Raw genomic sequence first — 14,647 nt, 5'->3', positions numbered from 1 at the left:
TAAAAGAGTGCACCGATAGCGTTGATTGCTATTGATTTGTTAAAGAACAACGTTTTCTGGACATAAATGTTTGAGAGAGATAATGCAGCGTTGAACAAAAAGACAGGCTTCAAAGAGCAACTGCTTAATTGAGCATCCATTTCTAATTGAACAAAGCGTGTCTATTTTCAGCCTAAGCTGTGATGTAGAGTTAGAGCCAGGGCTGATGAATATGCCGACACCTTACATATGAGTGAGGTTAATTTTATTAATGATAAGATTTAAGCCATTGTACGGCTTAAGATGATGATTTATAATATGGTGCATGGCTTAGGAAATCATTAGGGGAGAAAAGGAGATTCCAGCAACTCAATTGCGCCAGAGATCCTTTGATATCTCCATGGCTATTCCCTGGCGGTGCAGGGAGCCTGCCTGAAGATGGCAGCTGGCAGCTGTTTTTTTTTCTTTGTGGTAGATTGTGTTTCGGAGCTTGGTCAGCACCATGTAGATATGCACAGCAAGCAGGGGAGAGAGGCAATAACCTTGTGAGTGACATTCCGTTAAATGCTTACATTTCCTATAATGTGTATACGCTGAAAACATAGTCCAGGCACAGCTGGGGGGAATCATTATGCTTGTTGTGCAACCTGATCTATTCCAGGACAAAGCCGAAACCATCACTTGCATTATTTCACCCGCAACTTAAACTAGTCTGACGTTTACTTGTGTTGTGGAAGAGGATTTCTCTTTCAGGGTCTTTGGAGTGTTAATGCTTTAGTGGGAAATAGTGTTGTTGTCAGTATGATCTGCAACTTTTTCTACAGCTGAGCGAGCACAGGCCGGACGTAATATTACAAGAGCAGTTATGCACAACATATCACTATTATATACATATTAAAACTGCCCAAATCAATATTTTATATTACTATGAATCCGATGACTACGTGTGTAATGTGAAAGGGCTTGCTTGTAGTGATGTATGACCAACTACGCAGTTTCCTTAGCTTTGTGGAGTATTTCAGTGTCTTCCAGCTCATTGTTTTGGTTATATGTCCAGCAACTTTACTTTTTTGATTTAGTGTCACTGCTTTTATGAACCCTCGGTCCTGCAGCTGTTTTTAGTAAAAAAGCTCTGCAGACAAACAACATTAGCAACTAGCTTCCAACCTGGAAGAGTGATCTGTTGACTATACTAATGGAGAATTTCACAGCTTATTCAAAGTGGCCTTTGTCTCGTTTCGTGCCGTCTAATGCATACAATGCATTTTTTTTGTGAGATTTGAAGGTCAGTTTGCTAACACATTACACATATCATATTCATTTCAAGGAAATCATTTATAATACGTGTGATTTTTAGCGATTTTTTTTTTTTGTGGAGACCTTTCCTGAGGCCAAGTGGTAAATACACCTAGAAAAAACAAACAAAATGATGCAGCTTTAAGTTCTTTGATCTCAATGTTTAGTTGAAGCAAATTTTTTTGGGTGATTTCAACACATTTGGAACACAATTAATACAAAATATACACCAGCCACATCGTATGGAGAGGTGATAAAAGCTTTTTTTTCATTATCCTTTCTATTCCTTCTGATATATATAAAGCTATTGGTTAACTTCAAGCTACTTCTCTAGTAAGCCTTGTGTAGCTTCTGTCTTATTTTGTCCATTTTTTTAATTTTCTCAGAGCTGTGGTACCTGGAGCTCAGTAATTCTCCACCATTTCGGAGCACTAATCTTCTGTTTGTAGTAGTAGTACAAAACAACATACATACAGTACCACTGTTTGGAGTGCCCCCCTATTCAATTATGAATGAACAATCTGGTTGACATTTCTGGTAATGCTTTTAAAGGCACTAGATTTCTACCCTTAATTTTACTTTGAGGAAGGAGTTTTATTTGGGTTGCATCAGGATTTCTGACACTGATCGCCCTTGACTTGTTTCCCTTCGGGCAAGGAGAGGACTTTTCTGTCCTGATGATAAAATAGAAAGGATACATTCTTGGCAATTTATTTCACTAACACTGAAATTAGAACCTCAAAATGTCCTGAGCAGACTAAAAAAAAATGCCTTTAGGAAGTGGTCATGCTGTGACTTTCACCACGAGTCTGCAAACTATGCATGGGCCCAAACCCTGCAAATGAAAAGTGTTTGTATAATTAGATATGCCAAGCAAGAGGGTATTACATTAAGCGCTCCACACTTAATTTCCTCAGTTACAGCAGCTTTTAAGAAAAATTCATCCATTTGGTTTAATATCCCTAGAAAAAAATTGGGTCACCCAATATTGAATTTGTCAGCGAAGACGATATTAACCCTTGTTAGGGAGCCCCTATAGTATGTCGGCTCTCTTGCAGTTGGGTGTTTAAGTTTTCCTGCATATTCTACAGTGATTAAAAAGTAGGTGAAATAAATGGGATATTGAATTTATTCATCAGATATTACCTTAATCCAAGGAGCAGTGGCCAAATGTACCCACAGCTGCAATGCAGTAACACCAGGGACAGTTTATGGTATAGCAGCTGTCTGTTTTTATTTTTATAGAAAATAAAGATTTTACCTCAGAAGTCCATGCAAAAAAAGTTCAATCGAAGATCTTTACCGTACTATTATACACAGTTCTTACTAAAGATGTAAATATTTAAGAATGACTTACAAACAGCTGGGACACTGTAGGTCTCTGCAAACATTACACAAACATGTGCATTTGTTGGGGACTAATTTCAGCAGCGGATTAATACAGATTGGGTGTTTTAGTGAGTATTTACAGCAGCAGGGTGGTGTATGTGGGAATTAGTCAAAATAAACTGTAGTGCTGATGCTTGCACTAATGAAGGGACATGTCACCTCGTGTAACTGTGTGGCTCATTGCTCTGTTTTTAATCGTTTTGTGTGGAAAGTGTGCAGCTCTGTTTATTTAGCAATATCAGAATTTTTGGATACTTGTTAATACTTGTGTTAGTACATTTTTGGTTTTGGTCTTTTAATGAGATTGACTGAATGGGGGGAAAAAACTAATATGCTAACATTTCAGTAACATTTCAGATTGGTGATATTTAACACTGCTATGGAGGTAGATAAATAAATAAATAAATAAATAGACTGATAGATTAGACTGATAGATTAACAAGTTTTAAATGTCTGTCTAGCTGATTTAAATATTAGCAGATATGATAAAATGAGAATATCAGGTTGTCATTTGGGTTTATGCACAAAACCCCTTGCTAGTTAGCTTCATAGCCTCTGATTTTGTTTCCAACACTTTAGTGCTCCACTCCACCTCACCCACTCTGTGACACTGTGAATATAAGAACAGGAACCCTGACACTTCTTCGGTTGACAAATAGTCCAGTGTAGCGCCAGAGCACACTCCAGGGCTCAGAGCTGTGCTTTATGAATACACCTGTCACTGTGTTTACTATGAATCTGCTGTAACACAGGATCAAGGGCACAGCAGTGATTGGAAAAGGGGAATAAAAAAAGTGCTCTGGCTGGTGTCTCCTATCATGTAATGTGACTTCAGGCAGATGTATGACTCTACCTTTGTTTACGGGTCGGTACAGGGTAACTGTGCCATAAATAGAACTGGGTAGGGTGTGATTAGAATTATTTTTTCGTTATGAAAAAGCTGTTGCTGCATAGTGCCAGATAACAGGGCTTATTCTGGAAATGGTTTCAAATCTTTATCTTATGGAGGGTTACTTGTCCTTTTATGTGGTGAGAAAATCTGAGTTTATGAGATCATTTCAAAACCAATGGGATAAACTGGACGAATGCAGGCCTGTGGTCTTAAATAAAGGCTACGTTTTTGAATTTCAAGAAGGTAGCTGTATTTACTGGGTTGGTGCTTTATAAATATACATTTATTTACTTGTTTCACTTCTCATTTGGAAAAAAAAAGCACCATATATCCAGACTGTAAATTGTAATTGTAAATTCTATCATATCTGCTGATAAGAGTGCATGACTGTGTGTGTGTGTGTATGTGTGTGAACATCAACTGTATATCTGACAGCATCTATTCTCTAAATTCAATAGGATTTTTCAAGCTGATACGCACACAAACTCTCACATACACAGACAGAAACACTCACACTGATACAGAGTGGTTTTTAGGAAAATTTATTGTGTTACATTTGGCTTGAAAGCCAAATGAACATCAATTTATTAAAAAGCAGCAGCAATAACCTACTAAACATAATTGTAGAGAGTACCCTGGTCAGCAGTTGAATTTCCATTATCAGCTCTAAGCTCTGCTTGTGTGTGTGTGTGTGTGTGTGTGTGTGTGTGTGCGCGCGCACAAACAGTATGCAGTCTGTGTGGTCACGGCCGTCTCTGTGGGTGTCTGGCCTCAAGGAAAGCCAGGTGAGCCAATGCTGCAGTACAATCCCCAGTCTATTTGATGAGGAGTCCTCATGCAAAATTGATGTGTACCTCAAGGTCACATGGAGTTCATTCAGAGCATGCTCAGATCAGCCCGTGCCTGCAGCACACCGCAGTAAATAGGACTGTTCTCCTGGACTCCGTTGGACTCAGTGTAAGCTCCTCTCTGCCTGATGTAGTGGTAGATTCAATATGATTCAGGGTGAGCTGTGCTAACATGAAGACCTCTGCTTCGCAGAACTGTTTTTACTGATGCAGTTTGTGTTTGAGAGGGAACATATTGTTATAATCCTGTCATCACCACTCAGATTACATCATACAGTTTGTTATTATTATTATTATTGTTATTATTATTATTATTGTTATTATTGCACCCTATATAGTGGGCTCAAATAATCCCAAAAAGCGGGTGATAATCAATAGTTACAAACCCAGATTTATCAATACCACTATACAATCTATAAATTATAATTATTATGTGGTGTATAACATATGTGCATTTGACCATTACAGTTTAAAATAGCACTGTAGCAGCAGGACAGAGGGTCAGTGACCTCTTAAGGGGGAGTAATGATTGGTGGTTATGTAGGAACTGAACCCTTCTATAGAATTTGACCTCTGACCCCTTGTTTTGTTACCTCAGAGTAGTACTGTACCCTTCTATGGGTTGGAGCTTTATTTTGCAGACTCTGACCCTTGGTATTTAGCAGAGACCTAAACATGTCCTATATAAGCTGTGTTTGATGTACAGAGAGACAGAGTGGCCATCGGGCTGGGTCACTCTCCAAGCTGCTGCAGAGCTTGTAATTGATGCTGAATTCCTTGATGTAATAAACTTTTATGATCAAGAACAGTGTCAAGCGGATTTCTTCTCAACACATCATCGCAGCATTATTGTTCGGACACCACAATTAGAAAGTGGTACTGATTTATCTAACATCATGCATTGTACAGACAAGGGGAAAAAGACTTCAATGGCTACCAGATGACAGGAATGACCTGAGTGATTCTGTTCACAGCAGCAGCTGCGCCGCATGTTAGCCTTTCAAAACAAAACCAACGTGGTAGCTAACGAATTACATCTGTACTATTGTAATCACTGTCGCTTTTACGTGGTCCATGCTTGTAAAATATCCAGTGTCGCAACTTGTAACGTAATGACTCTGTGTTTCTCTAAAAAAACACTACAATGTGTCGCCAAATATACCTGGGCGACCGTTAATATACCTGGGTGGCCCGCTGAAGTAAAGTGTATGTGTGGGAAACACTGACTTGAACTGTTGTTTTTCTTTTTACAAGCCAGGTCTTCAGCAGTGTCGACCAGCACTGTGTCTCCCTCCATGTTGTTTTGGCTTTCTGAGTAGACGGCGGGAGGGGCGGGGCTGCGCGGTGAGTGAGAGAGAGAGGAGCAAACGCTGGCAGGACTTTACGGAAACATATTAAATAACTCAACATCAAACAATAATAATAATAATAAAAACAAAAATCAGTATACCTCATTATAACGATATACCTCCCAGCCCTACTGAGTAGTGTCCAAAATATTTTTAAGTGACACACAACATAATGCTCTGCATAGGATTCCCAATATACTTAGTGATATAATTACACAATTCATCAGTGACATTTTACAACTACATTGATTATCAGGTGGCGGGGGTAGGTCAGTCACAAAGTAGCAGTAGGTGAGAGGCTGATCCTCTCACATCCTGATTTCTCCAATTAAATCATGGTTCTGTGTGTTTTGTCCCTGGTGGGAGAATTTTTTCACCTGTGGCAAAATTTAATACATGCAGAAATTCAGTCCCCCAAACAGAAATGAAAGAGCACTTCATTAAAAGAAAGTTGCATTTCTCACTAGTGTTTTCTGTTTTGTCTCCTTGTGACGATTCACATTTCTCCACTTACTTCTCACTGCCACCAATGCGAGAAATTCCAAGCGCTTTGAATAATTCAGATTGCATTTGTGTTGGGCCATGAGGCCATTTTCTTTACCTCTTATGACAACATGACGCAGCCCATTTGCTATTGGTGATCTTTCCTTGTCTATAAATCACATCCACCTTTTCTGTGTTCACACGAAAAAAGGCAAAAAGGAGCTCTCTGCCAGGCTCCCCACGGCTTATGATATCAGAGCCTGTCTCAGGTGTTTCTGCAGCGAGAGTAGGTAGTTGGCTTACTGATTTTGTCTGGGGTGCAGAGATGCCATCACACCTGGCCGACCGTTAGCTCCAGGGGTGTGTGATCTGTCCAGGCTGCCCACCTTCCCCTCCCATTAAGTTCCATCATGCTGTGTGGTTGCACGTCTAACTAGTTTCCCATCCTTTTCCATTTAACCTCCTCCCCTCTTCCGCATGCAGTAATCCTCCCTTTGGCATAAACAGAGGAGCAAAAGGATAGTGGAGTATCAAGGAAATAAAATATAATATGACGGAGTGTTTTATATTCAGAATGTCCATATTCTGTATCAGAGTGTGTGTTTTCATATATGTTCTTAGAAACATACGCTTTGTCATGACAAATATAGGGCATTTAAAGTAACATCAGTGTTGGAACAGTGACAAAATCAGTCAGATTAAGTGACTGGCACAGACTGTTAGATGAATAATGCAAGCTACAAGATGAAAGACAGCTTTGTCTTTTGTAGTCTGTCAGGCAGGAGACTGGGGAGAGCCATGACTGGCTTTAAGACCGCATGAAGCATCATTGATCTAACTGCCTTTTAGTTTTCCTGGGAGGGAAAAAATTATATTGATTCTTTTTCTTCTTATCATTGGAAATGTCATTTCACAGTCCTGTCACAAATGTGGACTTACAACATGGCATTCCAATAATTCTTTGTTTCTCAAATTCGACAAGGAACGGGAAAAGTTTTCATCTGTGTTATGTTCTTAGATAAAGTCCCATTACCCTCCATGTTCTTAAAAGCATCACTCAGTTTGCATCTCCTTATATATATTATATATCGCTGTCAGACAAACAGTCTGTAGATTCCAGTTAACAACATATAAAGTGTTTTGACTGTTCAGCGTGAATACTATTCAGTGTTTTGTGTTTTATGGTAGCTGTGATTAATATCTGTCACTTCCTTAACTGTGCTCGCATGACAGAGTATCTGGTGACCTTTCCTTGAATGAAATAGTCTGTAGACAATGCAATATGAAGGTGTCAGAAAGCAATACGTCAGAAACACAAAAGCACAAACATAAACTAATTAGAAAGCACTCAGACAGCACATAACTCTGCCAAGGCTGCACAGTGCTTTAATATGCATTTGGACACGAATCTGCGTCAAAATGCATGTAGAGATATACAATCACGGGAGTCATGATAGTTTGACTGGAAAAGTCATCCAGCCATCCAATAGTTGTTGAGACATTTCACTCTGAACCAAAGTGGTAGATTGACCGACAGACCAACATTGCCAATGCAAAAACAGCAAAAACCTTCAAAATGCTCTATCTCACTATGCTGTGAAACATTTTGTGTATTTACCTGACAAAAAACACTTGTTCCTTGACCCATGTGCCTACATTTTCATTAAATGTCAATTTAATCTGTTAACATTTTTCAGATATTCTGCTAGAACAGCTGGAACCAAACAACCTCCCTACTGGAAGTAATTAAAACCGAGAGGAAATAAAATCCACTTCACAATGAAAGTAGAAGAAAATCTATTTTCATCACAGTTTTGGAATCTTACCTAAACTACTAGCAAAACAGGCTTAAATGAGGGGTGGTGATGGGGCAGTGGATAAGACACATGCCTTTGGTGTGAGAGACCTGGGTTCAAATCCCCCACTGTAACACATCCACCAATGTGTCCCTGAGCAAGACACTTAACCCCTAGTCGCTTCAGAGTTGTGTGACCTCAGACATGTATAGCTAAATATCAGCTAAATGAAGTCAAACGTCGGAGCAAGAGCTGTCCTCAATGTCAAGAAATGTTTTCTTTTATTCCCAACTTGCTGTAAGGTATATTCACAACATTCAGATTTCTCTGTTAATAAAACAGAACCCTACCCTTTTATCTTCTCAGCAGGATGTGGGTGGGCCGATCAAATCGATCTCTGTGATAAACACTGTGAGCGTGCATCCTCGGGGGGGCTCAGCTACTGATTGTGTTTGCATTTTTCCAGATGGTCACTAAACGGAACACTCATTGATCTGGGGAATGACTACCGGCGTCACATGTCTGGGGGCAGCCTGATCATTAGCAACCTGGACAAGGACCAAGACACTGGGGTATACCAGTGCACCGCCTTCAACACGTGGGGGTCGATCCTTAGCCGCAGAGCCAGCCTGCAATTTGCATGTAAGTGATCCTACAACTGCTAACACGTTTCTGGCACGACCCTGACAGAGATATGAGATTCTGGCATCTCTTTGTAGCTTTCTGCTGTATATCAGTCTGACGTGTGTTATATGGTTGTGGCCCAGGCCTTCTTTTTTTTCCCATTTACTATTCCAATTTCTCATTTAGATTGCCTGGGAATAGATTTTCGAGCGGGGAAATGGTAATCCAATGAAATGTCAGATGCAACAAACACAGTGGGTGAGGCAGCATCTGACTCCTCTGAACTCCATTGATTCTCATTAGTGGTTCCAACTCTGACAGCATCTATTCTCAGTCCAAATTGACTCATATTTTGCCAAGTGATACGCCAGCCCCTGTGATCCAGACTTTAAAAGAGACAAACACAAATAATGCTTAAGAAGTGTTTGCATCTTTGTAATCACCAGGCACTTCTTTTTGTGTCATACACACAGAAGATTATGAGTGGGTCAGACATGGCAGGCTGTCTGCTGCTCAGTCATCCTTCTGCTTAAAAGACAAAAGGCGGGTTGGAAAGTCAAGCTGTGAAGTGGGGTCCTACCTTCCAGACAGGCACTGTAGAGGCACCTCTCCTCTCTTGATCAAGCCTGCTGACTATTGATCATGTCCGAAGGATAGAGAGCCTTTCCCTTCCTCTCAGGAGATGGACTGCTATTCTCCCTATAACCCAGTAATGAATCTCACTTGTGGGGACCGCGTGAAGAGCAGAGCTGCTTGACATTTATTGTCTTGCCTAATGCACAGTGAGGGACGTCTAGGAGATCAGACTAGCTGATACTCCGTTTTTCCGTGTAATGAGGCCACTGCCCTAAGATAGAAATGTCATGCCTTCTTTGCCGCTTTGCTTGTCTTCAAAATTCAGCTGCAGCCATTATAAGCTAACTTGTCCTCCCACAGCTCACATTTGCAATAGAAATAACTGAAATAATACGTAGAATTGTACACAAAATTGCAGTCCACAGCATCCATATATACAATTTATTGTTCATCTTTTCCATACTGTCTCAAGGAGAAATTCTGGTTTCATGCTATCGAGGTCTTTTTTTCATAGTTTTGGCCTTTGTCATCGGTTATAATAACATTGGACTCATCAAATTAATTACCGAGGTCTGAGAATGTGGCACCGTTGGCCTACTGCACTTCTCTCAGTCCTGCTTTATGTCGGATTAATGTCACAAACGTAAAAATGGCAGTCAGTTATTCATATTAACAACAGGTCAAATGACCCAGTGATGTGTATTGTGAAATGTGTTACAAGGTTACACATCACCTGACTCTGCAGTTCACCTCAGCTCTATAAAGCCATTAAGCGTCTTTCACATCACTATTTGGTTTGGTTTTATGGCCCTCAGTTGTCCTGTTTAGTTCAGTCTCAGTGCTCTCATCAATTCCCCATCTCCCACCATATCAAACGCCATATTAACTTTTGCAAGGTGTTAATATGCCAGTGTTTTGTTGTAATGATGACTTCCTGTTTCCAATTTTCAGCAATTGCTTAGGTGAGCGCAGTGTTATTATAGCTGGTGGAAACAATGGCCAAAGCTACAGAAGGGTTTTAATAACAATTTTTAATGATTTCTTTGTTTAAAATAGCATCCAAACATTGAGAGAACTTAGCGCTGGATGATATGGTCAAAAAAAGTTATCACGATAATAAGTTTCATATCTTTCAGTATCAATAATTAACACCATATGTTGCAAATCATTATTTCTTTCGACTTTAAAGGCTGATTTTTGCTCCTGAGGGAAAGCTGATGGTTAAAATGGTTACAATTATGATGAGTAAAATGAAGTAAAAGATTTTTTCGGTCCTTTTTTCTCAACAAAATAAACATCTTAATAAATAAATTAAGTCCTTATTTGTGTATCATATATGTATTTGTTGTCAAGTGAATAAAATCAAACATTTATTATATTGCGATAATTATTGTTATTCTTTTATTGTCCAGCCCTAAGACAACTATATTGGGTTGAGCAGGTAAAAGTAGCTTTGCTCAAGAACACTGCTGGAGACAATATATAACAAGGAATGTCTATATAGCAGTGCTGTTTCCTAGACCAATCATATTTGAGTTGTAATGGTGGCTCTCTATAATCTCTAGGCCAGCCGTTCTTGTATGGCAGAGACGGATTCTGCTTACAAAGGAATCACTGCAGCTACAGTGAGTTTGGCCTCTAGCTCTCAGAGTTACAGTGTGTGGTCAGTTCAGTTCAGTGAAGCCCATTATTCTTCTGTTCAGAGCCCAGAGAAGAGGGAAGTGTATCCCCTTGCAGCAGCTACATCTCTACCCTCTTATGTGCCATTTTGCGCGATCTTGGTGTAGGAGTCACCCTTTCCTCGTATACTAAGTAAATATCAGTAGCTCTCTGATTCCCCTCCCGCTGTTTTAAAGCATTGCTGTTGTAATTATCAAGTGCTGTTATGCAGAGCCTTTTCAATCAAACCGGGTATATGAATCTTGCTCCAGCTAGGCTCTTCAGAATCGTAAATGTCTTTAGGAGATGGACTCTGTATTTACTAAGGCAGCCTGGTGAGATCAGAAGGACATCGCCTCTGTCTGTATTTCAAGTCAGCCATCTCCTCCTGTGGCCTCCTCGGTGTCCTGCCGTGACTTGGCTCTGTTTGATTCCACTGCGGTCATCAGAGAGCTGCTCATTAATCTTACCAACACTCTGTCCCACTTCTCTCCATAATCTTCCTTCTCCTAATTTCCCTTATCGGTCACACTGACTTTCTTTTGTTTGTGTTTGGAAGGCTTACTCTAGGCTGTTAGCCAGAGGGTGCAGACAGAGTACAGAGTAGACTGCGGCAGCTTCCCTCCATCAGTCATGAAGCAAGGGATGGTTTATCATCCCAGGTTTAGGTTTTGTCTGCCAGCAACTGCTCATTCATTTGCAGGGGATAGATTGTGCTGAGCGTATTGATGGGGAAGCTAATGCTTTTAAGTGCGAGATTACACCACATTTAATAATGATGTTACTTATTGCTGCTGGCACAGCAAACTGTCATTTGTCACGCACGCTCCCCCCCGTGTTTGTTCAGTCCAAGCACAATGTTTCCTTCCCCACCGCTCATTTTATCCCATTTCAGCCTAATCTCTTCCTCGCTAAAGTGTAGTGTTGCAGAGTTAACGTCACCAAGTCAGGTCCATCTATTTCATCAGCACCCCAGATGCCTTTGAAAGCGTTGGAGGCTGTCAGGAGGTGTCCCAGGGCAATCAATGATGCCCTATTAAAGTCCCAGTGCTCAAAATGTAACATCAAAACATGCCTCAGTGAATCAGTGAAGGGAGTTTGGAAAAAAAAACGTATGTCCCCTATTTTCAGAACTATCCTTTTAAAAGAAACCCTTGAGAATGTAGACTATATAAAAACACACTTTTTGGATGTCTGATATGCACTTCTATGCCACTGATGATTTTACGCTTTTTTTTTCAGCAGCTGTCTAATTTTATTTTGATCCTTTTTTGGCTTATCAGATCTTGATAACTTCAAAACTCAAACGGCAAGGAGCGCTGTAAACGTCCGTGAGGGTCAAGGAGTGGTTTTGTTATGTGGTCCGCCTGCACATTCTGGAGGTAAGTTTGCGATATCTGGGTATGCTGCTTTTATGCCTGCTGTCTCGTATTGAAACATGACTCACAGGAAATACCTCAACTCGTTTCACATGGCAACCTTTGATAAAGGATTACTCCCTTACTCCGAACTTAATCTGTTTTTACACCCATATAAGTGTAGACGCTCTTAATTGTCTCCGCGTGTATTTCATACTGAATACTACTAAACAAATCCCTGTGTGGGTGTTTCTTTCTATATATAGTTATATATATATATATATATCTTTCACATTGGAACAACAAATTTCCTTTCCTTTTACCAAACAAGAGAACAATTTGAAGCACAGTGCATTGACAGCTTTTCTCTCTGACATAGGCTTATACGCGGTTGGCTGCTGTAACCGTAACACTATTGTGTTTTCTCACATTTTCAGAAGTGAATGAAAGTAAAGCAGTGCAAGCCTGCTGTCCCTGTCTTTCTTTCTCGCCCTGTTGCTCCCTATTTGGCTCTCCCTCTGCCCCCCCCCACCCCCCACCCCCCACCCCACCCCTTTTGGCCTTTTCTCTCTTGAATTTTGAAAGCATCAATTTGCCACATAATCTTGAACTCCACTGAACTTTTTCCAACACCTTTAAGTCATCCCTTCTGGTTTTCACCACACTTCATTGACTTTGAAGTTTGCAAAAGCTTTTTACTCCACTACCACATTCATTTTCACATCACTCAGATATGATGAATTAAATACAATATTTTCACAAGCAGCGGTGTCACTTATGTGCTCCATCGTAGGCATTTGTTTACTTTAAATGGCTTTTTTGGCATGTAAGTCACTTCTTCTGTTGCATAAAAGCCCATGTATTGTTTTACTACTCCTCACTTGACATGACATAGTTCAGAAGGAGGTTACGCTGGCCCTGAACTATTTGGCTCGTACTTGCCTAATTGTAAGGAGCATTGTATCTGCATCGCTGCGCCCTGCTCAGACGCTCAATCCCATCCAAAGCCGGAGGCTCACTTCCTCGGGGGCATCACATATGTTTGACACTCAGTGTGTACACCTTTTGACTCTGAGCCCCTCACCTCCGAAGTGGTAGATTATACAGAGCATCTCCTCATTCGTGCAAATCTGTGCTTCTCAAAATGAAACAGTAATTCGTCCTGGCAGGTCTCTCCTTTCTCATGGTAGACCTGCTGCTTGTGAAGGGGCATCACAACATATTTCTACTTCCATATGACAATCCATCCATCGCTCAATCCATCCGTCGATTCTTTTCTTGCCTCCCATGAACCAACTAATCCATTTTGTTTCGCTCCCTTTCCTTTCTGTGTTTCTTCCGTTTCTTTTCCACTGATAACTATTACACTCCCAAGGAAACTGAGAGAAGAGAAGGAAAATTATGTGATATGCTAACATTTTTAGCTTCAGCTGTGCCAGCCATAGAGGTCAACGGATCTAACAATACATGTGTGGAATCAGTCGTGCTTTAAATGAGTGATGACATTGGATTCTTCTCCTTTCCAATCCAGAGCTGACATTTGCATGGATCTTCAATGAATACCCGTACTTTGTCCAACAAGACAGTCGTCGATTCATCTCTCAAGAGACCGGGAGTCTGTACATCGCAAAGGTGGAGCCCTCAGATGTTGGCAACTACACCTGTGTGGTTAACAACACTGTCACGAGGGAGAAGGTGCTCAGCTCACCTACACTACTGGTCCTCAGAAGTGATGGTAAATGCCCACTGTCCAAATAAGTTATTTTTGGGCTATGTTCATGTGTCATGTAGATTCAGATTAATCTATGCTGAGTTTTGTTAGACAGGTATTGGCAATAATCGACGGTTAACGTTGTAATTGACCCTTTGCTAAGCCACGCCCCGAATACACAGCTGGCCAATCACAGCGCAGTATAGGTCTCGCTCTAGCTGAGGTCCGACACTTTCAGTCACTCCATTAACTCGTATGCAAAAGCAGTGGTTTTATAGATTTTGTAGCTGTATTTTTCCAAGATATGATCAAATTAGTGCAGTTATAGACTGTGGCAGCTCCATGATAAAAATCCGACAGTTTGTCGAATTTAGCAACAGTAACTAAGGAGAGCGTTGCTTAGCAAAGGGTCAGTTACGATTTTTTTGACCAATATTGCTGTGGCGATTTAAATTGTGATAATTTTCTATAAATTAAACTACAGGCCTGTATTTGTGGTATATTAAAAGAAAAATAAACTCATCTAATGTTCCATAGAAATGTTTTAGCCCTAATTTCTTGAAATGTTGCATTAGGGGTTTCCTTGACATTATTTAATGATATTCAAATATGATTATGAAATTCTAAAACTGGCATTACATTCATTGATAACAGCTAAATACAGTCATAAAAATGATGAAAAGCTGT

The 14,647-nt window shown here is 40.3% G+C and overlaps 1 protein-coding gene across 2 annotated transcripts in view; it reads left to right on the top strand.

Annotated features, from left to right (window-relative positions):
* Nucleotides 1-14,647, top strand: part of cntn3b (contactin 3b) — a 39,380-nt gene that overhangs the window by 2,509 nt on the left and 22,224 nt on the right. For both annotated transcript variants that reach the window (XM_046076479.1, XM_046076478.1), the window contains exons 3-5: nt 8,499-8,674; nt 12,175-12,273; nt 13,781-13,984. In XM_046076479.1, the coding sequence (XP_045932435.1) occupies nt 8,499-8,674; nt 12,175-12,273; nt 13,781-13,984 (479 nt within the window). The remainder of the gene's footprint in view (nt 1-8,498; nt 8,675-12,174; nt 12,274-13,780; nt 13,985-14,647) is intronic.

The sequence above is a fragment of the Micropterus dolomieu genome, linkage group LG18, assembly GCF_021292245.1.
Source record: "Micropterus dolomieu isolate WLL.071019.BEF.003 ecotype Adirondacks linkage group LG18, ASM2129224v1, whole genome shotgun sequence".
In the NCBI taxonomy this organism is placed as follows: domain Eukaryota; kingdom Metazoa; phylum Chordata; class Actinopteri; order Centrarchiformes; family Centrarchidae; genus Micropterus; species Micropterus dolomieu.
Note: the sequence above shows the minus strand (reverse complement) of the source record. Positions and strands in the feature narration are given on the sequence as shown.